This window comes from Micropterus salmoides, unplaced genomic scaffold, assembly GCF_014851395.1.
Source record: "Micropterus salmoides isolate LMB-PRFRI ecotype aquatic unplaced genomic scaffold, ASM1485139v1 Ms_hic_scaffold_14, whole genome shotgun sequence".
In the NCBI taxonomy this organism is placed as follows: Eukaryota; Metazoa; Chordata; class Actinopteri; order Centrarchiformes; family Centrarchidae; genus Micropterus; species Micropterus salmoides.
Genome location: NW_024040485.1, coordinates 33,340,961 through 33,364,167, shown reverse-complemented (window position 1 = coordinate 33,364,167; position 23,207 = coordinate 33,340,961). Strand labels below are relative to the sequence as shown.

General features: G+C 48.4%; 2 protein-coding genes across 6 annotated transcripts in view; one reads left to right on the top strand and one right to left on the bottom strand.

The window, feature by feature from the left end:
• The first annotated feature begins 95 nt into the window (after positions 1-95).
• Positions 96-19,397, top strand: riok1 (RIO kinase 1 (yeast)). 3 transcript variants are annotated; one of them, XM_038719118.1, is made up of 17 exons: positions 96-289; positions 1,898-2,090; positions 2,178-2,265; positions 2,716-2,785; positions 2,865-2,907; positions 3,155-3,247; positions 3,380-3,552; positions 3,945-4,025; positions 4,719-4,805; positions 9,237-9,374; positions 9,450-9,553; positions 9,693-9,799; positions 9,913-9,978; positions 12,102-12,218; positions 14,303-14,356; positions 18,818-18,928; positions 19,002-19,397. In XM_038719118.1, exons 1-17 carry the CDS (start codon positions 234-236, stop codon positions 19,110-19,112), a joined length of 1,692 nt encoding a protein of 563 aa, XP_038575046.1. In that variant the 5' UTR covers positions 96-233; the 3' UTR covers positions 19,113-19,397. The 3 variants fall into 3 exon arrangements, with proteins under 3 accessions (XP_038575046.1, XP_038575047.1, XP_038575048.1); XM_038719119.1 differs by having other exon boundaries at positions 97-289; positions 3,380-3,522; XM_038719120.1 differs by having other exon boundaries at positions 98-289; positions 3,380-3,492.
• impa1 (inositol monophosphatase 1) overlaps positions 16,034-23,207 on the bottom strand; it is a 19,677-nt gene continuing 12,503 nt past the window's right edge. The window contains exons 6-10 of one of the 3 annotated variants that reach the window (XM_038719111.1): positions 22,848-22,956; positions 22,571-22,679; positions 21,425-21,576; positions 21,167-21,347; positions 16,034-16,839 (exon numbers count right to left, since the gene is read on the bottom strand). In XM_038719111.1, coding sequence (XP_038575039.1) covers positions 21,214-21,347; positions 21,425-21,576; positions 22,571-22,679; positions 22,848-22,956 — 504 coding nt within the window. In that variant the 3' untranslated portion in view covers positions 16,034-16,839; positions 21,167-21,213. Of the gene's footprint in view, positions 16,840-21,115; positions 21,348-21,424; positions 21,577-22,570; positions 22,680-22,847; positions 22,957-23,207 lie in introns of those variants that run through there. The other 2 variants (XM_038719112.1, XM_038719113.1) reach the window with 2 other exon arrangements.

Genomic DNA, 23,207 nt, shown 5'->3' with positions numbered 1-23,207 from the left:
ATGAGAAGCTAGCGTCATTTTGACGTCACTTCCAATCAGCTGTGTTGTAGTTTGTTCTGATCTGCAGTTCGCTAAAAGTCCCTCGCCTTCCACCGTAGTCACGTGTTCTGACCAGGAAGTGGAGGGAGCACGCTGTGTGAACACTGAGCTGCTGTGACTCGGCTTGGCTCGCTTTGGACCGGGTTCAGGTTCAGTTCTGGTTTCGGTGTTGGTGTGTGACCGTGTGTGACGTCATGTCGGTGGTCGGCTCCGTACCTGGACAGTTTGATGACGCAGAGGAGGAGAACAGGTGAGAAGCTCTGATCGATAATAATAATAATATTAACGTCACGTGAGGCCGTTTATTTACCGAGACACGTCCTGAAGTACTTGTGCGTGTGTACCAGAAGTACCTGTACACATAATGTGTACAAGCAGAGGTGGATAGAGCAGCCCGAACCCATCAGTAACCATCAGTACCCGTCAGTACCCGTCAGTACCATCAGTACCCGTCAGTACCCGTCAGTACCCGTCAGTACCATCAGTAACCATCAGTACCCGTCAGTACCATCAGTACCATCAGTAACCGTCAGTAACCGTCAGTACCCGTCAGTACCATCAGTAACCGTCAGTACCCGTCAGTACCCGTCAGTACCATCAGTACCCGTCAGTACCATCAGTAACCGTCAGTACCCGTCAGTACCATCAGTACCATCAGTAACCGTCAGTAACCGTCAGTACCCGTCAGTACCATCAGTACCCGTCAGTACCATCAGTACCATCAGTAACCGTCAGTACCCGTCAGTACCATCAGTAACCGTCAGTACCCGTCAGTACCCGTCAGTACCATCAGTACCCGTCAGTACCATCAGTACCATCAGTAACCATCAGTAACCGTCAGTACCCGTCAGTACCATCAGTACCCGTCAGTACCATCAGTAACCATCAGTAACCGTCAGTACCCGTCAGTACCATCAGTAACCGTCAGTACCCGTCAGTACCCGTCAGTACCATCAGTAACCATCAGTACCCGTCAGTACCATCAGTAACCGTCAGTACCCGTCAGTACCCGTCAGTACCATCAGTAACCGTCAGTACCATCAGTACCCGTCAGTACCATCAGTAACCATCAGTACCCGTCAGTACCATCAGTAACCGTCAGTACCCGTCAGTACCCGTCAGTACCATCAGTAACCGTCAGTACCATCAGTACCCGTCAGTACCATCAGTAACCATCAGTACCCGTCAGTACCATCAGTAACCGTCAGTACCCGTCAGTACCATCAGTAACCGTCAGTACCCGTCAGTACCCGTCAGTACCCTCAGTAACCGTCAGTTCGGCGTCCCGACGTCAGATGTCAGAGAGTTCGGCGCCCCGACGTCAGATGTCAGAGAGTTCGGCGCCCCGACGTCAGATGTCAGAGAGTTCGGCGCCCCGACGTCAGAGAGTTCGGCGCCCCGACGTCAGAGAGTTCGGCGCCCCGACGTCAGAGAGTTCGGCGTCCCGACGTCAGATGTCAGAGAGTTCGGCGCCCCGACGTCAGATGTCAGAGAGTTCGGCGCCCCGACGTCAGAGAGTTCGGCGTCCCGACGTCAGAGAGTTCGGCGTCCCGACGTCAGAGAGTTCGGCGTCCCGACGTCAGATGTCAGAGAGTTCGGCGTCCCGACGTCAGATGTCAGAGAGTTCGGCGTCCCGACGTCAGATGTCAGAGAGTTCGGCGTCCCGACGTCAGATGTCAGAGAGTTCGGCGTCCCGACGTCAGATGTCAGAGAGTTCGGCGTCCCGACGTCAGATGTCAGAGAGTTCGGCGTCGTGACGTCAGATGTCAGAGAGTTCGGCGTCGTGACGTCAGAGCATCCGGGGAGGGAGGTACAAACTGAGAAACGCGGCCTCTGTTTTGTTTTCTCTCTGCTGTAGCGGCCAATCAGAGATGTCGGCTGCACAGAGTCTGAGTGATGTCACTCTGCAGCCTTCATCAGAGCGGGAGGAGGAGGAGGAGGAGGAAGAGGAAGACGACGACGACGACGATGAGGAGGATGATGAAGAGTGGGCGTGGCGTTCAGCAGGAGATCTGACTAAAAGATACAACCGGACGGGTCTGAACTGTCAGGTCAGACACGCTGATCAATCTGATGGATTACTAATGATTATCAATGATCGTGTCAGCTGACGTCAGTTCTGTGTTCTTATTGGTCAGTCCAACAGACAGAATCCGTCCAATAAGACGCTGCCGGCAACTCCGACTGATAAAGCTCTGAGGAAATACGAACACAAGATCAACCTGGGTAACGCACACACACGCACACACACACACACTGTATGTAACACACACACACACATTGACACACACACACACACATTGACACACACACACACACATTGACACACACACACAAACACACGCACACACACACACTGTATGTAACACACACACACACACACACACATTGACACACACACACACACACATTGACACACACACACACACATTGACACACACACACACACACATTGTAACACACACACACACATTGTAACACACACACACACACATTGTAACACACACACACAGACTGTAACACACACTGTATAACACACACTGTATGTAACACACACACACACACACACTGTATGTAACACACACACACACACACACACTGTAACACACACTGTATGTAACACACACACATACATAATCAATGGGAAAGATTCTGATCCGTTTGTTTTGATTCCAGATAAACTGAATTACGCCGACTCAGTGATCAATAAAGTGACCTCGATGCAGAAGCAGAAAGAAGCCGACACGTACGTCTAAACTCACCTCAGGGTTTTTACATCACAGGTCATGTGACTGCAGAGACTAACGCTCTGATTGGCTCTGCAGGTACAGAGTTAAGGACAAATCGGACCGAGCCACAGTCGAACAGGTGAGCTGCTCTTTCACACGAAGATGCTTTTATTTAGAAAAGCCCTGACAGGAAGTGAACAGCAGGATGAAAACTGATCGTTTATGTGTAGTTTAATTTGAAAAGCCTGGACTCCTGTGAGAACTTCCGAATGCATCTGATCCGCTGATGGACAAACACAAGTGAAGCCCTGATTTAATCTCTCCGCTGCTGATCACAGATCAATAACTGCAGACCTGAAACATTTGTGCTTCTTCTTCTTCTGCAGGTTTTAGATCCTCGAACTCGAATGATTCTCTTCAAGATGTTGAGTCGAGGAGTCATCTGTGAAATCAACGGCTGCATCAGTACTGGGAAGGAGGTCAGAAATCACTTATCAATAACCTTATTTATACTGATCAAGGTGGGTCGGTGTAGTCTGCTGTGAGCGGACGCTGTGCCCAGCTGTTACCTGTGCAGGTAAATAACCAGCTGTGTTCACCTGACCTGTCAGGCCAACGTTTATCACGCCAGCACGTCGGCCGGAGACAGCAGAGCCATCAAGATCTACAAGACCTCCATCCTGCTGTTTAAAGACCGGGACAAATACGTCAGTGGGGAGTTCAGGTCAGTCGCCACCGCCGCAGAAGAGTTCAGGTCAGTCGCCGCCGCAGAAGAAGAGTTCAGGTCAGTTTTACCTTGGAACTCGCATGCGAAGGCGCATAATAAAAACCTTATATCCGTGCGTTCGGGGTTGAAGCTGAATCAAATGGTATAGGCCACGCCCATTTCCGCCCAGTTTTTCGCTACATCGCAACAACTGAAAAACATATTTTAATTAACTCCTCCGAAGCCGCAACTCGGGGACCTTATCTGCCACGCCCTCCTGAGGGGCTGTGTGAAATTTGGTGTCAGTCGGCCTCTAGGTGGCGCTATTATTCGTATATCAAATAACACTCCATAGACATACGTTTCATAGACTTGGACCCCTCTTTCAACTGCTTGCTATTCTAGTTTGGATTGTGATTGGTTGTTATTGGTTATCTGGAGGTAATAAGATGTTCTTTGTTTTTCTGCAGGTTCCGTCACGGTTACTGTAAAGGAAACCCAAGAAAAATGGTGAGAACGTGGGCAGAAAAGGAGATGAGGAACCTCATCAGGTCAGAACCTTTCTACTGACGCGCAAAACCCAATAGAACCTGATCTGACAGATAGTACACAGCAGAACCTTTTATAACTGAAACTAGAACCCATTATAACTTGATCTGATAGATAAAACCCAGTAGAACCTGTTGTAACTGACATAGAACCCTTTATAACTGATCTGATAGATAAAACCCAGTAGAACCTGTTCTAACTGACATAGAACCCATTATAACTGATCTGACAGATGAAACCCAGTAGAAACTGTTGTAACTGACACATAGAACCCAGAAGCACTTGATCTGAACCAAGTAGAACTTGTTATAACGTACATAGAACCCATTATAACTGATCTGACAGATTAAACTCAGTAGAACCTGATCTGACAGATAGTACCTGTTATGACTTACATAGACCAGTAGCATTTGATCTTACAGATTAAGCCCAGGAGAACCTTTTATAACTGACACATAGAGCCCATAATAAATGATCTCATAGATTAAACCCAGTAGAATCAGTTATAACTGAAACTACAACCCATTATAACTGATCTGACAGATTAAAACCAGTAGAACCTGTTGTAAATGACACATAGAACCCAGTAGCACTTAATCTGAACCAAGTAGGACCTGTTATAACTGACATAGAACCCTTTGGAACTTGATCTGACAGATTAGACCAGGTAGAATCTGAAAATGTGTGTGTTTCAGGCTGCAGACGGCAGGAATCCCGAGTCCAGAACCTCTACTGCTCAGAAGTCATGTTCTGTTGATGAGCTTCATTGGAAAAGACAACATGTAAGAACCAATCCGGGTGACTGATCAGACGTGCACCAATAAATTGACTGTCCTTCCATGTCGTGATCAGATTTGATCAGTTCAAATTTTTTTATTGACAGAGGAAATTTTGTCAATGCAAGTGTGAAACAAAAACAGGCAGAGAAACCAGATGTATGAGAGAGATGATCTATAATCAATAGCCGTAAATCTATATCTAAACTGGAGACATACATTATCAAAGAAAAAAGAACATCGTAGTGATCCCTCCCTCCCGTAGTGATCCCTCCCTCCCTCCCTCCCGTAGTGATCCCTCCCTCCCGTAGTGGTCGTCTCCCTCCCGTAGTGATCCCTCCCTCCCGTAGTGATCCCTCCCTCCCTCCCGTAGTGGTCGTCTCCCTCCCGTAGTGATCCCTCCCTCCCGTAGTGATCCCTCCCTCCCGTAGTGGTCGTCTCCCTCCCGTAGTGATCCCTCCCTCCCGTAGTGATCCCTCCCTCCCGTAGTGGTCGTCTCCCTCCCGTAGTGATCCCTCTCTCTCGTAGTGATCCCTCCCTCCCTCCCGTAGTGGTCGTCTCCCTCTCGTAGTGATCCCTCCCTCCCTCCCGTAGTGATCCCTCCTTCCCGTAGTGGTCGTCTCCCTCTCGTAGTGATCCCTCCCTCCCTCCCGTAGTGATCCCTCCCTCCTGTAGTGGTCGTCTCCCTCCCGTAGTGATCCCTCTCTCTCGTAGTGATCCCTCTCTCCCGTAGTGGTCGTCTCCCTCTCGTAGTGATCCCTCCCTCCCTCCCGTAGTGATCCCTCCCTCCTGTAGTGGTCGTCTCCCTCCTGTAGTGATCCCTCTCTCTCGTAGTGATCCCTCCCTCCCTCCCGTAGTGATCCCTCTCTGTCGTAGTGATCCCTCCCTCCCTCCCGTAGTGATCCCTCCCTCCCGTAGTGGTCGTCTCCCTCCCGTAGTGATCCCTCTCTCTCGTAGTGATCCCTCTCTCCTGTAGTGGTCGTCTCCCTCCCGTAGTGATCCCTCCCTCCCTCCCGTAGTGATCCCTCCCTCCTGTAGTGGTCGTCTCCCTCCCGTAGTGATCCCTCTCTCTCGTAGTGATCCCTCCCTCCCTCCCGTAGTGATCCCTCTCTCTCGTAGTGATCCCTCCCTCCCTCCCGTAGTGATCCCTCTCTGTCGTAGTGATCCCTCCCTCCCTCCCGTAGTGATCCCTCCCTCCCGTAGTGGTCGTCTCCCTCCCGTAGTGATCCCTCTCTCTCGTAGTGATCCCTCTCTCCTGTAGTGGTCGTCTCCCTCCCGTAGTGATCCCTCTCTCTCGTAGTGATCCCTCCCTCCTGTAGTGGTCGTCTCCCTCCCGTAGTGATCCCTCTCTCTCGTAGTGATCCCTCCCTCCCTCCCGTAGTGATCCCTCTCTGTCGTAGTGATCCCTCCCTCCCTCCCGTAGTGATCCCTCCCTCCCGTAGTGGTCGTCTCCCTCCCGTAGTGATCCCTCTCTCTCGTAGTGATCCCTCCCTCCTGTAGTGGTCGTCTCCCTCCCGTAGTGATCCCTCTCTCTCGTAGTGATCCCTCCCTCCCTCCCGTAGTGATCCCTCTCTGTCGTAGTGATCCCTCCCTCCCTCCCGTAGTGATCCCTCTCTCTCGTAGTGATCCCTCTCTCCCTCCCGTAGTGATCCCTCTCTCTCGTAGTGATCCCTCTCTCCCTCCCGTAGTGATCCCTCTCTCTCGTAGTGATCCCTCTCTCCCTCCCGTAGTGATCCCTCTCTCCCGTAGTGATCCCTCTCTCCCGTAGTGATCCCTCCCTCCCGTATTTATTGTCTCCCTCCCTCCCGTAGAGGTCGTCTCCCTCCCGTATGGATCCCTCCCTCCCGTAGTGGTCGTCTCCCTCCCGTAGTGGTCGTCTCCCTCCCGTAGTGATCCCTCCCTCCCTCCCGTAGTGGTCGTCTCCCTCCCGTAGTGGTCGTCTCCCTCCCGTAGTGGTCGTCTCCCTCCCGTAGTGATCCCTCCCTCCCTCCCGTAGTGGTCGTCTCCCTCCCGTAGTGGTCCCTCCCTCCCGTAGTGGTCGTCTCCCTCCCGTAGTGGTCGTCTCCCTCCCGTAGTGATCCCTCCCTCCCTCCCGTAGTGGTCGTCTCCCTCCCGTATTGATCCCTCCCTCCCGTAGTGGTCGTCTCCCTCCCGTAGTGGTCGTCTCCCTCCCGTAGTGGTCGTCTCCCTCCCGTAGTGATCCCTCCCTCCCTCCCGTAGTGGTCGTCTCCCTCCCGTAGTGGTCGTCTCCCTCCCGTAGTGATCCCTCCCTCCCTCCCGTATTGGTCGTCTCCCTCCCGTAGTGATCCCTCCCTCCCTCCCGTAGTGATCCCTCCCTCCCTCCCGTAGTGGTCGTCTCCCTCCCGTAGTGGTCGTCTCCCTCCCGTAGTGGTCGTCTCCCTCCCGTAGTGATCGTCTCCCTCCCGTAGTGATCCCTCCCTCCCTCCCGTAGTGGTCGTCTCCCTCCCGTAGTGGTCGTCTCCCTCCCGTAGTGATCCCTCCCTCCCTCCCGTATTGGTCGTCTCCCTCCCGTAGTGGTCGTCTCCCTCCCGTAGTGGTCGTCTCCCTCCCGTAGTGATCGTCTCCCTCCCGTAGTGATCGTCTCCCTCCCGTAGTGGTCGTCTCCCTCCCGTAGTGATCCCTCCCTCCCGTAGTGATCCCTCCCTCCCGTAGTGGTCGTCTCCCTCCCGTATTGGTCGTCTCCCTCCCGTATTGATCCCTCCCTCCCTCCCGTATTGATCCCTCCCTCCCTCCCGTATTGATCCCTCCCTCCCTCCCGTAGTGATCCCTCCCTCCCGTAGTGATCCCTCCCTCCCGTAGTGGTCGTCTCCCTCCCGTATTGATCCCTCCCTCCCTCCCGTATTGATCCCTCCCTCCCTCCCGTATTGATCCCTCCCTCCCTCCCGTAGTGATCCCTCCCTCCCGTAGTGGTCGTCTCCCTCCCGTATTGATCCCTCCCTCCCGTAGTGGTCGTCTCCCTCCCGTAGTGGTCGTCTCCCTCCCGTAGTGATCCCTCCCTCCCGTAGTGGTCGTCTCCCTCCCGTAGTGATCCCTCCCTCCCGTAGTGGTCGTCTCCCTCCCGTAGTGATCCCTCCCTCCCGTAGTGGTCGTCTCCCTCCCGTAGTGATCCCTCCCTCCCGTATTGGTCGTCTCCCTCCCGTATTGGTCGTCTCCCTCCCGTATTGATCCCTCCCTCCCTCCCGTAGTGATCCCTCCCTCCCTCCCGTAGTGATCCCTCCCTCCCGTAGTGGTCGTCTCCCTCCCGTATTGATCCCTCTCTCCCTCCCGTAGTGATCCCTCCCTCCCTCCCGTAGTGGTCGTCTCCCTCCCGTATTGATCCCTCTCTCCCTCCCGTAGTGATCCCTCCCTCCCTCCCGTAGTGGTCGTCTCCCTCCCGTAGTGATCCCTCCCTCCTGTAGTGGTCGTCTCCCTCCCGTAGTGATCCCTCCCTCCCGTAGTGATCCCTCCCTCCCGTATTGGTCGTCTCCCTCCCGTATTGGTCGTCTCCCTCCCGTATTGATCCCTCCCTCCCGTAGTGGTCGTCTCCCTCCCGTAGTGGTCGTCTCCCTCCCGTAGTGATCCCTCCCTCCCGTAGTGATCCCTCCCTCCCGTATTGATCCCTCCCTCCCTCCCGTATTGATCCCTCCCTCCCTCCCGTAGTGATCCCTCCCTCCCTCCCGTAGTGGTCGTCTCCCTCCCGTAGTGGTCGTCTCCCTCCCGTAGTGGTCGTCTCCCTCCCGTAGTGGTCGTCTCCCTCCCGTAGTGATCCCTCCCTCCCGTAGTGGTCGTCTCCCTCCCGTAGTGGTCGTCTCCCTCCCGTAGTGATCCCTCCCTCCCGTATTGATCCCTCCCTCCCTCCCGTATTGATCCCTCCCTCCCTCCCGTAGTGGTCGTCTCCCTCCCGTAGTGATCCCTCCCTCCCGTATTGATCCCTCCCTCCCTCCCGTATTGATCCCTCCCTCCCTCCCGTATTGATCCCTCCCTCCCTCCCGTAGTGGTCGTCTCCCTCCCGTAGTGGTCGTCTCCTTCCCGTAGTGGTCGTCTCCCTCCCGTATTGGTCGTCTCCCTCTCGTATTGGTCGTCTCCCTCCCGTAGTGATCCCTCCCTCCCTCCCGTAGTGATCCCTCCCTCCCGTAGTGGTCGTCTCCCTCCCTTAGTGGTCGTCTCCCTCCCGTATTGGTCGTCTCCCTCCCGTAGTGATCCCTCCCTCCCTCCCTCCCGTAGTGATCCCTCCCTCCCTCCCGTAGTGGTCGTCTCCCTCCCGTATTGGTCGTCTCCCTCCCGTAGTGATCCCTCCCGTAGTGATCCCTCCCTCCCTCCCGTAGTGATCCCTCCCTCCCTCCCGTAGTGATCCCTCCCTCCCTCCCTCCCGTAGTGATCCCTCCCTCTCGTGATGGTCGCCTCCTGTATTAATCCCTGTTGTGTGTTGCTGGTCAGGCCGGCTCCTCTGCTGAAGAACGCGTCGTTTTCGGAGTCGAAGGCTCGTGAGCTCTACCTGCAGGTTCTACAGAACATGCGGAAGATGTTCCAGGAGGCTCGGCTCGTCCATGCCGACCTTAGCGAGTTCAACATGTTGTAAGAGACTACGTCCGCTACACACACAATCCCTTCAAAATAAAATGCCTCTGAAACTCACTAACCTGTCTGTAGGTATCACAACGGAGACGCTTACATCATCGACGTGTCCCAGTCTGTAGAGCACGATCATCCTCACGCTCTCGAGTTCCTCAGGAAGGACTGCAGCAACGTTAACGGTGAGGCGCTGCAGCACGGTTCCTGCTGTGGAACCTGAACTCTGATGAGAAAGTAAAACAGTCTGCTGATGTAGAGACAGTGTTGGAGATGCTCTGCGATGTGATTACCAGCTGATCTGTTACTGTGTTTTTTTCCCAGAGTTCTTTGTGAAGCGCGGGGTGGCGGTGATGACGGTCAGGGAGCTGTTTGACTTCATCACCGACCCGTCGATCACCTGCCACAACATCGACCAATACCTGGAGAAGGTCCGAACGCTTCCTGAAAATCCAGCTTTATTTCTAAAACAGATCTAAACACAGACGAAAAACGGAGCAAAGATCCAAATGGTTTATTCGAGTGTCTTTGATTGTTTGTCCAGGCGATGGTGATTTCAGCTGAGCGGACGTCGGAGCAGCGATCCGATCAGGACGGAGTGGATGAAGAGGTGACACAGTAATATCCACCTCTTTTGTTATTAACACAGCTCCAGTTAACTCGTGTCACGTTTCCTACAGAGCTGGTCCAGACCGAGCAGGTATTAACAGAGACCCAACATTTCACCGTGAGCAGCCTCAGTGGAGAGAAAAACGTCTCGGGTAGAAAAGAAGTCTAAATATATATTTATAGGTTTAAAACCTGTTTCCAAGGTTCCTGACCTTGAAGATAAGTCTGTACCAGTTGAGGACAGGAGGTGATGGATTTAGTCTCTAATAATTAGAATTTTACAGGCAGAAACATGGTTTCATCACGCTCTGGTCAATTGTTAGATTTGGGGCTACTTTGCTTCCCCAACACGTTTCCTGTCAGACTAGTGGAAAGAAAATTTATTTTATTTTAAGTTTATTTTCTTTCTGTGCCTCTGATTTCTCCTAAAGTTAGCTTTGTAACGCTACGTCTCTTCCTGCTGTCACTGCACCAGATGATCACCGGTACCGTTAGAAAGCACTCTCTCTCCTGCACAACGCTGTCAGATCCAAATATGGTAATTTCCTTTGTACAGCAACCAATTGTGAAAGTATAAAGGTGGATTTAAGCTAAGCATGAAATCTGATTGGCCGGTGTCGATTTCTTACAGTGTGGTTGGTTTAGATGTGTCGTGGTGTTGAGCTTTCGGTGGGTGGCTGTGTCTGTACAGACCAGCTGTTACTCGGGAAGTTCTATATTGCTGTTGTTACGGAGCTGATTAGATATTGGCTCTATAAATATTGATTTTCATTACAAATGTGATTAAAATTAAACTTATCTTTAAAGCCATTTTCTCAAAATAATTTTTTCTCTGGGGGGCCCCAGACTAACGTCCGTCACTGGTTTCACTGGTGCACCGCCATCTTTCCAGCAGCTTCAGCTCCATCTCAGCTTATTCTGATGGTTCTTTATGTGACTGTAAACAGGAAATCTGCAGCGAAATGTTTCTTTATTATCGCAGCACAAACACAAAATGGTCAGAACTTCATTATCAAAAAAATGTAACAGCACGTTGTGGTGCCGCAGACTGCGAGAGCTTGAGATTGAACTCGCCCACCAGCGGCCAATCCAGCGGCTAGAACATGGTGGAAACTTTCTGTTGAGCGTCAGAACCCCCGAGACGCATTTCACTGTCAGTGTGATTCAGTCGAAACATTTGGAAAAAAGAGCCGCACGGTCATTATTTTACCACCAAGTTAGCAGGGGGCTAAACAGGAAGTTAGCAGAGTTCTAAACAGGAAGTTAGCAGAGTTCTAAACAGGAAGTTAGCGGAGTTCTAAACAGGAAGTTAGCAGAGTTCTAAACAGGAAGTTAGCAGAGTTCTAAACAGGAAGTTAGCAGGGGGCTAAACAGGAAGTTAGCAGGGGGCTAAACAGGAAGTTAGCAGAGTTCTAAACAGGAAGTTAGCAGAGTTCTAAACAGGAAGTTAGCAGGGGGCTAAACAGGAAGTTAGCAGAGTTCTAAACTGGAAGTTAGCAGGGGGCTAAACTGGAAGTTAGCAGGGGGCTAAACTGGAAGTTAGCAGGGGGCTAAACTGGAAGTTAGCAGAGTTCTAAACAGGAAGTTAGCAGAGTTCTAAACTGGAAGTTAGCAGGGGGCTAAACAGGAAGTTAGCAGAGTTCTAAACAGGAAGTTAGCAGAGTTCTAAACAGGAAGTTAGCAGAGTTCTAAACTGGAAGTTAGCAGGGGGCTAAACAGGAAGTTAGCAGGGGGCTAAACAGGAAGTTAGCAGGGGGCTAAACAGGAAGTTAGCAGAGCTCTAATCAGGAAGTTGGCTGCAGTCTGGAGCCCTGTCTCAGACACCGCGCTTTTACAGTTTTCTTCCTGACTACACTTTGTTCATTTATTCCCAGCCTGAACTACAGAACATTTTATTCCTGAAAACAGGTGGAAAATAGATTTTTTATGCCCATTGACAGAATGTTCTGATTTGTGGAGCGATTAAAAGAGATAACATGGGTCCTACTGTCAGTTTTGAGACTAACCTGCCAGATTAAACCAGATTCTTCCAGATTGGTGGAACGCCATTTCCTATCATGTTTCCGTGATGTTTGGGGGTTAAACGGGCAGCTTTAACAAGACACGCTCCCTCCTCCCCCTCAGGTGTTTAAGAAGGCCTACATCCCTCGCACCCTGACGGAGGTGAGTCACTACGAGCGAGACGTCAGCCTGATGAAGGCCAAGGAGGAGGAGTCCGCCATCAGTGGACACAACGACAATGTAAGAGACACAACAACATGGAGACGAGTGGAGACAGACAGTAGAGACAGACAGTATAGATAAAGTAGAGACACACAGTATAGATAAAGTAGAGACACACAGTATAGATAAAGTAGAGACAGACAGTAGAGACAGACAGTATAGATAAAGTAGAGACACACAGTATAGATAAAGTAGAGACAGACAGTAGAGACAGACAGTATAGATAAAGTAGAGACACACAGTAGAGACATACAGTATAGATAAAGTAGAGACACACAGTATAGATAAAGTAGAGACACACAGTATAGATAAAGTAGAGACACACAGTATAGATAAAGTAGAGACACACAGTAGAGACAGACAGTATAGATAAAGTAGAGACAGACAGTATAGATAAAGTAGAGACAGACAGTAGAGACAGACAGTATAGATAAAGTAGAGACAGACAGTATAGATAAAGTAGAGACACACAGTATAGATAAAGTAGAGACAGACAGTATAGATAAAGTAGAGACACACAGTATAGATAAAGTAGAGACAGACAGTAGAGACAGACAGTATAGATAAAGTAGAGACACACAGTATAGATAAAGTAGAGACACACAGTATAGATAAAGTAGAGACAGACAGTAGAGACACACAGTATAGATAAAGTAGAGACACACAGTATAGATAAAGTAGAGACAGACAGTAGAGACACACAGTATAGATAAAGTAGAGACACACAGTATAGATAAAGTAGAGACAGACAGTATAGATAAAGTAGAGACACACAGTATAGATAAAGTAGAGACAGACAGTAGAGACAGACAGTATAGATAAAGTAGAGACACACAGTATAGATAAAGTAGAGACAGACAGTATAGATAAAGTAGAGACAGACAGTATAGATAAAGTAGAGACACACAGTATAGATAAAGTAGAGACACACAGTATAGATAAAGTAGAGACAGACAGTAGAGACACACAGTATAGATAAAGTAGAGACAGACAGTATAGATAAAGTAGAGACAGACAGTATAGATAAAGTAGAGACAGACAGTATAGATAAAGTAGAGACAGACAGTATAGATAAAGTAGAGACAGACAGTAGAGACAGACAGTATAGATAAAGTAGAGACAGACAGTATAGATAAAGTAGAGACACACAGTATAGATAAAGTAGAGACAGACAGTATAGATAAAGTAGAGACAGACAGTAGAGACAGACAGTATAGATAAAGTAGAGACAGACAGTATAGATAAAGTAGAGACAGACAGTATAGATAAAGTAGAGACAGACAGTAGAGACAGACAGTATAGATAAAGTAGAGACACACAGTATAGATAAAGTAGAGACAGACAGTAGAGACACACAGTATAGATAAAGTAGAGACACACAGTATAGATAAAGTAGAGACAGACAGTATGGATAAAGTAGAGACAGACAGTAGAGAGTAGAGACAAACTATGGATGATGATATCCAACGAAGGTTAAAATGAAGGGCAACTGGACTTGGTTGAAGCTACTGGAAGACGTTTCGTCCCTCATCCAAAGGACTTCTTCAGTTCTGACTGACTGGCAGGGAAACTCAGCTATTTAACCTCAGTGGGGTCGTTGGCCCGGGTCATCGATACCGCTGGTTCGTTAGTGTTCCTTGTTGCTGTGACGACAGTCGTTACAGTCGTTGAGACTACCTGTGGCCGAGACTGAACGACCATCGTTGGTATCTAATCAATCATCGTATCTAATATCTATCTAATCTCTAATCTCTAATATCTAATCATCGTTGGTATATCTAGATACCAACGATGGTCGTTCAGTCTCGGCCACAGGTAGTCTCAACGACTGTAACGACTGTCGTCACAGCAACAAGGAACACTAACGAACCAGCGGTATCGATGACCCGGGCCAACGACCCCACTGAGGTTAAATAGCTGAGTTTCCCTGCCAGTCAGTCAGAACTGAAGAAGTCCTTTGGATGAGGGACGAAACGTCTTCCAGTAGCTTCAACCAAGTCCAGCTGCCCTGGACTTTAACCTTCGTTGGATAACTATGACCTGGATGACTGAGAATCTTCATAGACATTATGGATGATGATGATGATGATGTTCTTGTTCAGGTTCTGTATCAGACGCTGACTGGAATGAAGAAGGATCTGTCCGGAGTTCAAACGGTACGATCACCTCACACACTGATGCTACGGTTAGCCTGACCTGGCCTGCCCTGGCCTGACCTCTGACATGTAGAGCAATTGTAAGTGGCTTTGGATAAATGCTAAATGAGTAAATGTTAATGTAAATAAATGTACTACAGAGCTACTTCCTGTTGCGCATGATCGCGCAGCATGACCGTGGTTTGATGACATAGAGCAGCGGCAGCATTCTGGTAGCTGCAGAAACGAAAAAGATCGTCTCTGTTTAATCAGCCCACCTGCGGGCTCAGCTGCCGAACACCTACGCAGCGTCTCTGATGGACCAATAGAGAGTTTAGAATCTGAGCAGTACGGTGGCATGTTGTTTTACATGGAGCCCTCCGTGCAGGCTTTGGTTGTAGGGCTGGCTGATATGGTCAAAAATGTTACCACAATAAAAACATTTCATATCATTCGATATCGATAATTATCACGATAAACGTCAAATCGTTATTTCTTACAAGATGTCTATGTCAATTTTATTTCTATAGCACATTTAAAAACAACAGTTGACCAAAGTGCTGAACAGTCAAATACATAAATAACAACAACAGTTTAAAACATCATGAATGGTTCGTTAATTATGTGCTTCAACTTTTCTTTATGGTCAGAATGGGACAAACACTTGATGCCAAACAGAGGACCACTTCACAAATCTGAGGGAGAACCTTCAAAACTGTTATGATGAAAACAAATTTAACAAATATCATTACTAAATCTTTTTTCCTCAACAAAATAAATATTTTAATGGAAAAATAAAATGCTAATTTGTTCGTGATTCTAATTAATTAAACCAAATATTTACTGACGATATATTGAACATTTATTATATTGATATTGAGGAAAATTATATTGTGATAATTATCATTAAAACTAAAAAAACTTAAATTAAACTAAAACATGGTTCCTGGTCCGGGACGCTGAGGCCTGTCCTCTGGTCTGGGTTCACAGCTGGCCTCCCTCAGGTGCAGGTCAACTCACCTGTCCAGCACATCTCCTCACAGATTAGTTTGCTGAATCAGAGTCTTTACTCAGTTCTGGTCCTAACAGACCGGAGTATTACTGCAGTATTCTGTGAGCCCGCCTGATGGGTACTGATGGGTACTGATGGTTACTGATGGGTACTGATGGGTACTGATGGGTACTGACGGTTACTGACGGTTACTGACGGTTACTGACGGTTACTGACGGGTACTGACGGGTACTGATGGGTACTGATGGGTACTGACGGTTACTGACGGTTACTGACGGGTACTGACGGGTACTGACGGTTACTGACGGTTACTGACGGGTACTGATGGGAATACTGTCCAGGTGTTCATGTGTGACGCAGATTCAGTGAGTAGGCCTCCTGCTGCCTCCTGCTGGTGAAACACATGAATGACCTGCAGCTGTTTCTGTTGCCGAGCCCTGAGTCAGAGCAACACCTGTCGCCTTTTTTAAATTTTATTTATTAATTCAACAGGGACAGTGCACATTAATCAGCACCGTAGTGAAAGTTCAGTGTAAAAGTGCCGGAGTTAGCAAAATTTTCATCCGCAGTCCCTGAGCAGGTTATAACTAACTAATGTCCAACATCATCAGTACATCAGTACAGTGCTTCAACAAGTACTGCAAGAAGATGAAATACAAGATAGTACATGACAAAAGTGACAGAAGTACAGTATGTAGAAACTTTTTAATCTTGATCTTTAATCTTTAATATTAATGCTGATGCAGATTCAAAAACATGAGGCTGTGGGGAGTCAGAAGCTCTCAGTGAAAAATACATGCACACAGTTTTGTTTACATTCAGGTGTAAACATGAATTATTTAGCCAGTTCGCTGCTGTTAGTTTGTTTGCAGCTTGTTGTTTGTTTTTTGCATGCATATATAGAACTGTGTCGTCAGCATACATTTGTATGTTGACAGAGGGCTGGGCTAAGGGCTAAACTAGGGCCCAGCATGGACCCAATGTTGGTATGTACACTGTGCATTATGAGTAACTGAGAGTGAAGAACTGTGTTCCTGAGGTTCACCAGAGCTCACCACTGACGTCTCTGTTAGAACGACCCTAACCCGCAGTGCTGAGACAAGGGTCCAGGTCTGAGCTGGTCCAGAGAGGTTTTATTTATGAGTAATCCGTATGGAGTGTGGTAGACTGGGCTTCAGCTCTGACACCCTGCTGTCTCAGAGTCCTGGTCCTGTGTGAGGGCTCATGTCATGGGTTCACCTGGAATCGTGAGAAAGATCTCTGAGTGCTGCACATGGTGTCTCGGGCCAGACCTGAGGCCCGGTCTACGAGGCAGGTACCAGTCTTCTCCAGGCAACGTCTGGTGTAACTTCCTGATGAACCCGTTCTATGAAAGGGGGACAGGTTTTACCCGAGGTCTGCTGTCATGGTGATTAACGCTGCTGCGAGCAGGTCATCTTAGCAGGAGGTGACCCTGTGTCACGTGGACTACCCACCACCGGTGTACTCTGTGCTAAGGAGAAGTATTAATAACATGTTTAAGTCAAGTCAGGTTTTATTTAAAGTGCAAAATCACCAAAAGACACGGTCCCAATACACTTTATAAAAAGCATTGAAATGAAATAAAATTAACCATAAAATACAGAATGTAATGTAACAAACATAATAAAATACAATCAGAATAAAATCAACTAAATAAAATTATCAAACGATAAAATTTTATAATAATTTATAGTTTGCTCAACACGGTCCTAACTAAAAGCTTTATTAAACAGAAAAGTCTTAAGTCTAGCCTTAAAAGTGGGGATGTTATCTGATTCCCGCACCCAAATTGGAACCTGGTTCCATAGCAGAGGCGCTTGATAACTAAATGCTCCCACTCTAACCTTCGTTACATTAGGCACCACAAGCAGCCCTGCACTTTGAGAGCGCAGTCCTCTTTTGGGGCAGTAAGGTATCAGGAGCTCCTTGAGGTACAATGGTGCCTGGCCATTTAAGGCTTTGTAGGTAAGTAGAACAATTTTAAAAATCTAAAAATCTACTCTGTATTTCACAGGGAGCCAGTGAAGGGAGGCTAGAACTGGAGAAATATGCTCTCTAATCCTGACTGTAGACAGAACTGCTGCATTCTGGATCAGCTGGAGAGGCTTTAGAGAATTACAATAGTCAAGCCTGGAAGTAATGAAAGCATGGGCCAGTTTTTCTGCAGCGTTTTGAGACAGGATCTTCCTGATTTTAGCAATGTTATGTAAATGAAAGTAGGCCGTTCTTGAAATTTGCGTAACATACAGGTTGAAGGACATTTCCTGATGGAAAATAACTCTCAGGTTCCTCAAGGGGGTACTGGGGGCCACAGCGATGCCATCCATAGTAGCAATGTCGTTGGATCGTATATCTTGAAGGTCTTTGGGCCCAAGCAAAATAACTTCAGTTCTGTCAGCATGAGGAAATTACAGGTCATCCAGGATTTGATATCTTGTAAGGAACCTTGGAGTTTGGCTAACTGATGTGAATCATCCAGCATGATTACTAAATATAACTGAGTATCATCAGCATAGCAATGAAAGTTTGTCATGGTTTCTTATAATTCTACTGAGAGGAAGCATATGTAGGGTAAAAAGGATCGGTCCGAGCACCGAACCTTGTGGTACTCCATGGTCAATGCTGGTATGCATGGAAGAATCATTATTCACATTTACACTGGGACCGACTGCATAAATAGGAGGGGGGGGGGGGGGTCGATGCAGCATAGCATCATGATATTTCTGTGGCCATGTTGTGTCGACACACGGAGGTCAAGTATCGACCTTTTATTATATAAATTGTACATGAGAATTTTACTTTTTGGTACTATTAAAATAAAATCAGTTGCTTTTTCAGTCCACGAGTAAAAGTAATGAATCACAGTGATATTGTATCGTGGGGCCTCTGGTGATTCCCACCACTGTTTTACATGATTGGAAAACACGGAGCCAGGGTGCAGGTTAATAATCTGATGAAAGTGCTAAATTTACAGGAACAAAACTCCCTCTGAATATGTTCCTCTGACGCGCCCAGTTCACTGTGTGAGTAAAGAAATAAATGAGTTTGACCCCCCGGCAGCATTTTCTTAGTTTCCTGTTCTGAGGTGCGATTCTTCAGGTTCAGCTCGGTGTCACCTGGTTCACCTTTCAGACAGCTGCTCTAATGAAACTCTGTCCGCCTGTGCGGACGCTGTAGCTGAGAGTTCGTCTGAATTCTGCATCACAAGTAAACCCAAAGAGCAACGTGTTGTTTCGTTCACCTGGACAGGTGGCAGGTAAATGTGCTCCATCTGTTCTGGAGCTTGATCACATGACCGGCCGTGATGTCACAGTGCACCTGGACAGCTTCACGACGGTCTCCTGAGGAAGACCATGTGCTATGATCAAAAGCTCCAGAGGAGACGGGCCTCCCGTCTGAGCTAACAGCAGCTAGCTTGCAGGCTAACCAGCCGTGTGTCGCCCCCTCAGGTTCCTGCTCTGCTGGAGGAGGATCAGTCTTCATCCTCAGAGGAGGAAGAGGAGGAGGACGATGATGAAGAGGTGCAGGAGCAGAGTGAGGAAGCCTCCGTGGATAAAAAGGTATGTAACGCTCAGCGGCAGCAGGGAGACGTGACCTTTGTCAGTTTTAAAACTGAAGTCTGTTTTCTTTCAGGAGAAGAAGAAGATGGTGAAAGAAGCTCAGAGAGAAAAGAGAAAAAACAAAACGCCCAAACACGTGAAGAAGAGGAAGGAGAAGGTGTCCAAGATGAAGAAAGGCAGATGATGACTTCCTGTTTGTCGGAGCGCAGCAACCTGCCTTTGTTTTAGAAGCAGCCAATCACAAAGGTTCACCCGATGACAGAAATCTATTCAGACCACCTGTGAGCTTTTTCCAGAACGTGAAGACGACCGGCCGACACCTGATGACATCACAACTTTCAGTGTACGACATGAGGTAACGGTGTCACCTGTGTTGCAGGTGTGCATCTGTACAACAACAAAGGAACCTTCTAGTGAGGTTGCCGGAAACATTCGGAGAACCCCCAATAAAACATTTCATCAAGTTTTATCTTCCTGTTATCGTTCTTTGTTTCTGTTTTAATAATCCACCAGCTAATGTGAGCTAATCCACCAGCTAATGAGCGCTAATCCACCAGCTAATGTGAGCTAATCCACCAGCTAATGTGAGCTAATCCACCAGCTAATGGGCGCTAATCCACCAGCTAATGGGCGCTAATCCACCAGCTACTGTGAGCTAATCCACCAATGTGAGCTAATCCACCAGCTAATGTGAGCTAATCCACCAGCTACTGTGAGCGCTAATCCACCAGCTAATGTGAGCTAATCCACCAGCTAATGTGAGCTAATCCACCAGCTAATGTGAGCTAATCCACCAATGTGAGCTAATCCACCAGCTACTGTGAGCTAATCCACCAATGTGAGCTAATCCACCAGCTAATGTGAGCTAATCCACCAGCTAATGTGAGCTAATCCACCAGCTACTGTGAGTGCTAATCCACCAGCTACTGTGAGTGCTAATCCACCAGCTAATGAGCGCTAATCCACCGGCTAATGAGCGCTAATCCACCGGCTAATGTGCACTAATCCACCGGCTAATGAGCGCTAATCCACCGGCTAATGAGCGCTAATCCACCGGCTAATGAGTGCTAATCCACCAGCTAATGTGAGCTAATCCACCAGCTAATGGGCGCTAATCCACCAATGTGAGCTAATCCACCAGCTAATGTGTGCTAATCCTCCAGCTAATGTGCACTAATCCTCCAGCTAATGTGCACTAATCCACCGGCTAATGAGCGCTAATCCACCGGCTAATGAGCGCTAATCCACCGGCTAATGAGCGCTAATCCACCGGCTAATGAGTGCTTATCCACCAGCTAATGTGAGCTAATCCACCAGCTAATGGGCGCTAATCCACCAGCTACTGTGAGCTAATCCACCAATGTGAGCTAATCCACCAGCTACTGTGAGCTAATCCACCAGCTAATGTGCGCTAATCCACCGGCTAATGTGCGCTAATCCTCCAGCTAATGAGCGCTAATCCACCGGCTAATGTGCGCTAATCCTCCAGCTAATGTGTGCTAATCCACAAGCTAATGTTAATTACTTCACAAATTAATGTGAGCTAGTCCACAAACTAATGTTAGCTATATACTGGTCTGCAGGTCTGTACCCTCCTCATGCAGACCATTATGGAGAGGTCCGTGGTCATTGGCTTGAATGCCTGATGATGTGCTGTTAGCAGTACGGAGAGAACTTATTTGAAGGTTTGTAAAACCCATTAATAAATGTATCTGGTCCCGGACTTGAAGAGGTGATGACCTGGTTCATTTCCCACCCCTCTATTGGCTCTGTCTTTCAGAAACGCTTCAAGTTGTGTGTCCTGAGCTACTATATCTGGATTTGTAAACCCTGGTCTGGGGTGACATGTAGTTCTTGGATTTTATTCTACGCACTGTGTTGGATGATCGTTTGGTCGTGTGGCTGGTTTGTGAATCTAAGGTGGCCCTCAGTCTTTCCTGACAGTGGACTGCGTCAGGCTTCTGTTGTTTTTCTAGTCAGGATGGAGACGCCCTTTTGCTCCCTGATGTGTGTGAAGAAGTAGATTTCGTTTTAGCGTCTCCTCCTGATGGTTTCCTGCAGGACTCTGGCCGTTGGCTTGTGTCAGGTGGTTTAAGATGTTCCTTATTTAGAGACGGCTGTGAAGACCTTTAACATTATAACTAATGATCATTTGTCGTGCACAGTGACCTCAGACAAACCCAGCTGTGTATTTCTTTTTATGAGAAACTTTATTCATCATAAACTTTACAAACTGACCGTCTGCAGCAGACTGGACATAAAGTTGTTCAACACGCCGCCCGTCTTCAGGGTTTGAGCGGCGGCGGCGGAGCGTCGTCTCTGGGCAGACTGAAGGAGTCGATCTCTTTGACGAGCCTCTCTGCGATGGCTCTGCTGTTGGCAGCTATGATTCTTCTGGACATCAGGTCTACCTCTCCACCTGAACACAGACAACACGGTGAAAATCAGGCAGGACGTCTCCGTAGAAACGCTGAGCTTCTGTCTGAGTGTCTTTACCCTCCACGTCCATCAGGACCCCTCCGGCCTCAGAGACTATCAGCGAGCTGGCAGCGACGTCCCAGATGTGGATCCCCATCTCGTAGTACGCCTCAACACAGCCAGACGCCACCAGACACATGTTGATGGCTGCAGATCCTGCACCGCGCACCCTGCCAACGGACACATCACGTCTGTGACCGCAGTTGGACTTTTTAATAATTACGACACCTCTGACTTTTCTGTGATGGGATCAGTGGAGCACTTCAGTCATGAAGTTTGGTTCTTCTATGAATCAGTTCTGGGTCTTCTGAAAATAAATCTACTGGGTCAAAAATATGCCACCGTTAATATTTTGGTAGCCATCCACAAGCCTCTGGTTGAATCTTTGACCTCTCCTCTTGATAGATTTGGTGCAGTTCAGCTAAATCTGACACGGACTGGTTCTCGTGGGGTTTCAGTCAGGATCTTGGGAAGGCCTTTCTAAAACCTTCATTCTAGCCTGAGTCTGCCGTCCTTTCACCACCTCCGATGTGTGTTTGGGGTCATTGTCAAGGTGCCGCTTCAGGAGCGAGTGCTTCCTGCTTCCCCGGCAGCCTCTCAGCCAATGGCGACGTGAAACAAGCTTACCTGTGGACACTGACACCTGAGTTCCAGCAGCTTCTAATTCATTGTAGACCAGCTTTTTGGTGGTTCTTGGTCGACCCCTCACCCTCCTGAACAATGTTCTCTCAGCAACAGGTGATAGCTTGCGTTGTCTTCCTGCCAGTGGAGCTGCTTTCCTAACTTCCTGAAGTCTATGATCCGCTTCTTCAGGTCTGTGCGCAGCTCCTTAGACTCTCCCGTCATAGCATTTGATTCTAATGAGCGTATTTAATCGGGCTGAGAAGTCACCAGCTGTAGTCACTCAGTCTTTCAAAAGAAGTTAAAGAGGCCACGTCACAGAGTAAATCTGACTGACTTCCTTTTCACCCACTAGATTTCAGAAGAAGGCTCCAGTGAGCCGTCATAGAAACGTCAGAGTGGTGGTAAATACTGAAAACTTAAACTGCCACGACAGACATGTTCTGTTTAAGTGTATGTAAACCTTTGATCACAACTGTCCCAATAAAACTACACATTTACGTTACACTCTCAGCAGTACTACTGCAGTATCTGTAGTGTTACCCGTGTACAGGGATGCAGAGGATGTTCCTCAGGCTGGAGAAGATTTTGTCGACAGCTTCAGGGTCTCTGCTGGATCCAAACTCTGTAGCAATAATCGACTGTTTGATGTCTGACAGAAAAAAAAGACACAGGTCAAATTCTGGTCCCTGATTGGATCAGAGCATCATGACATCATATTGTGTTGTGCTCATATTAACCAATGGACTCAGAGAGTCGGTTACTGCTCCGGACGTTTGGGATGTCTTCATCGCTGCCGTGGAAACCTCGTGTTACTGACCTTTCTGCTCAGAAACCTGCAGTGGCTGTCCGTTACAAAACGCTCCCTTCCCCCTCCGCGCTGAGAACATCTTATCTTCAAGACAACTGTAGACCACCCCAAACTCCACCTGAAGGAGGCCACAGAGAGGCAAGACCACTCCTGATCAGAAGGTAGCAGCTCACAGTATGGTAGGGTACGCTAGGGTATATATACGCTAGGGCAGAGGTCACTAATAGGCGGGCCGCGGTCCGGATCCGGACCCAGCCGCCGTCCTCTCCGGACCGCCGACCTACAGCCCATTTATTATTGAGACTTACTACCTCGTGACGGAGCGTTTCTATTTTAACCCGCGCAGCTTTTCTAGCATTTACTGTACTG

Coding starts and splice junctions, on each gene's coding strand:
- riok1 (XM_038719118.1), top strand. CDS start 234: ATGTCGGTGGTCGGCTCCGTACCTGGACAGTTTGATGACGCAGAGGAG. Junction 9,375..9,449: donor CTTAGCGAGTTCAACATGTT/GTAAGAGACTAC, acceptor ACCTGTCTGTAG/GTATCACAACGGAGACGCTT. Junction 18,929..19,001: donor AAGCCTCCGTGGATAAAAAG/GTATGTAACGCT, acceptor GTTTTCTTTCAG/GAGAAGAAGAAGATGGTGAA.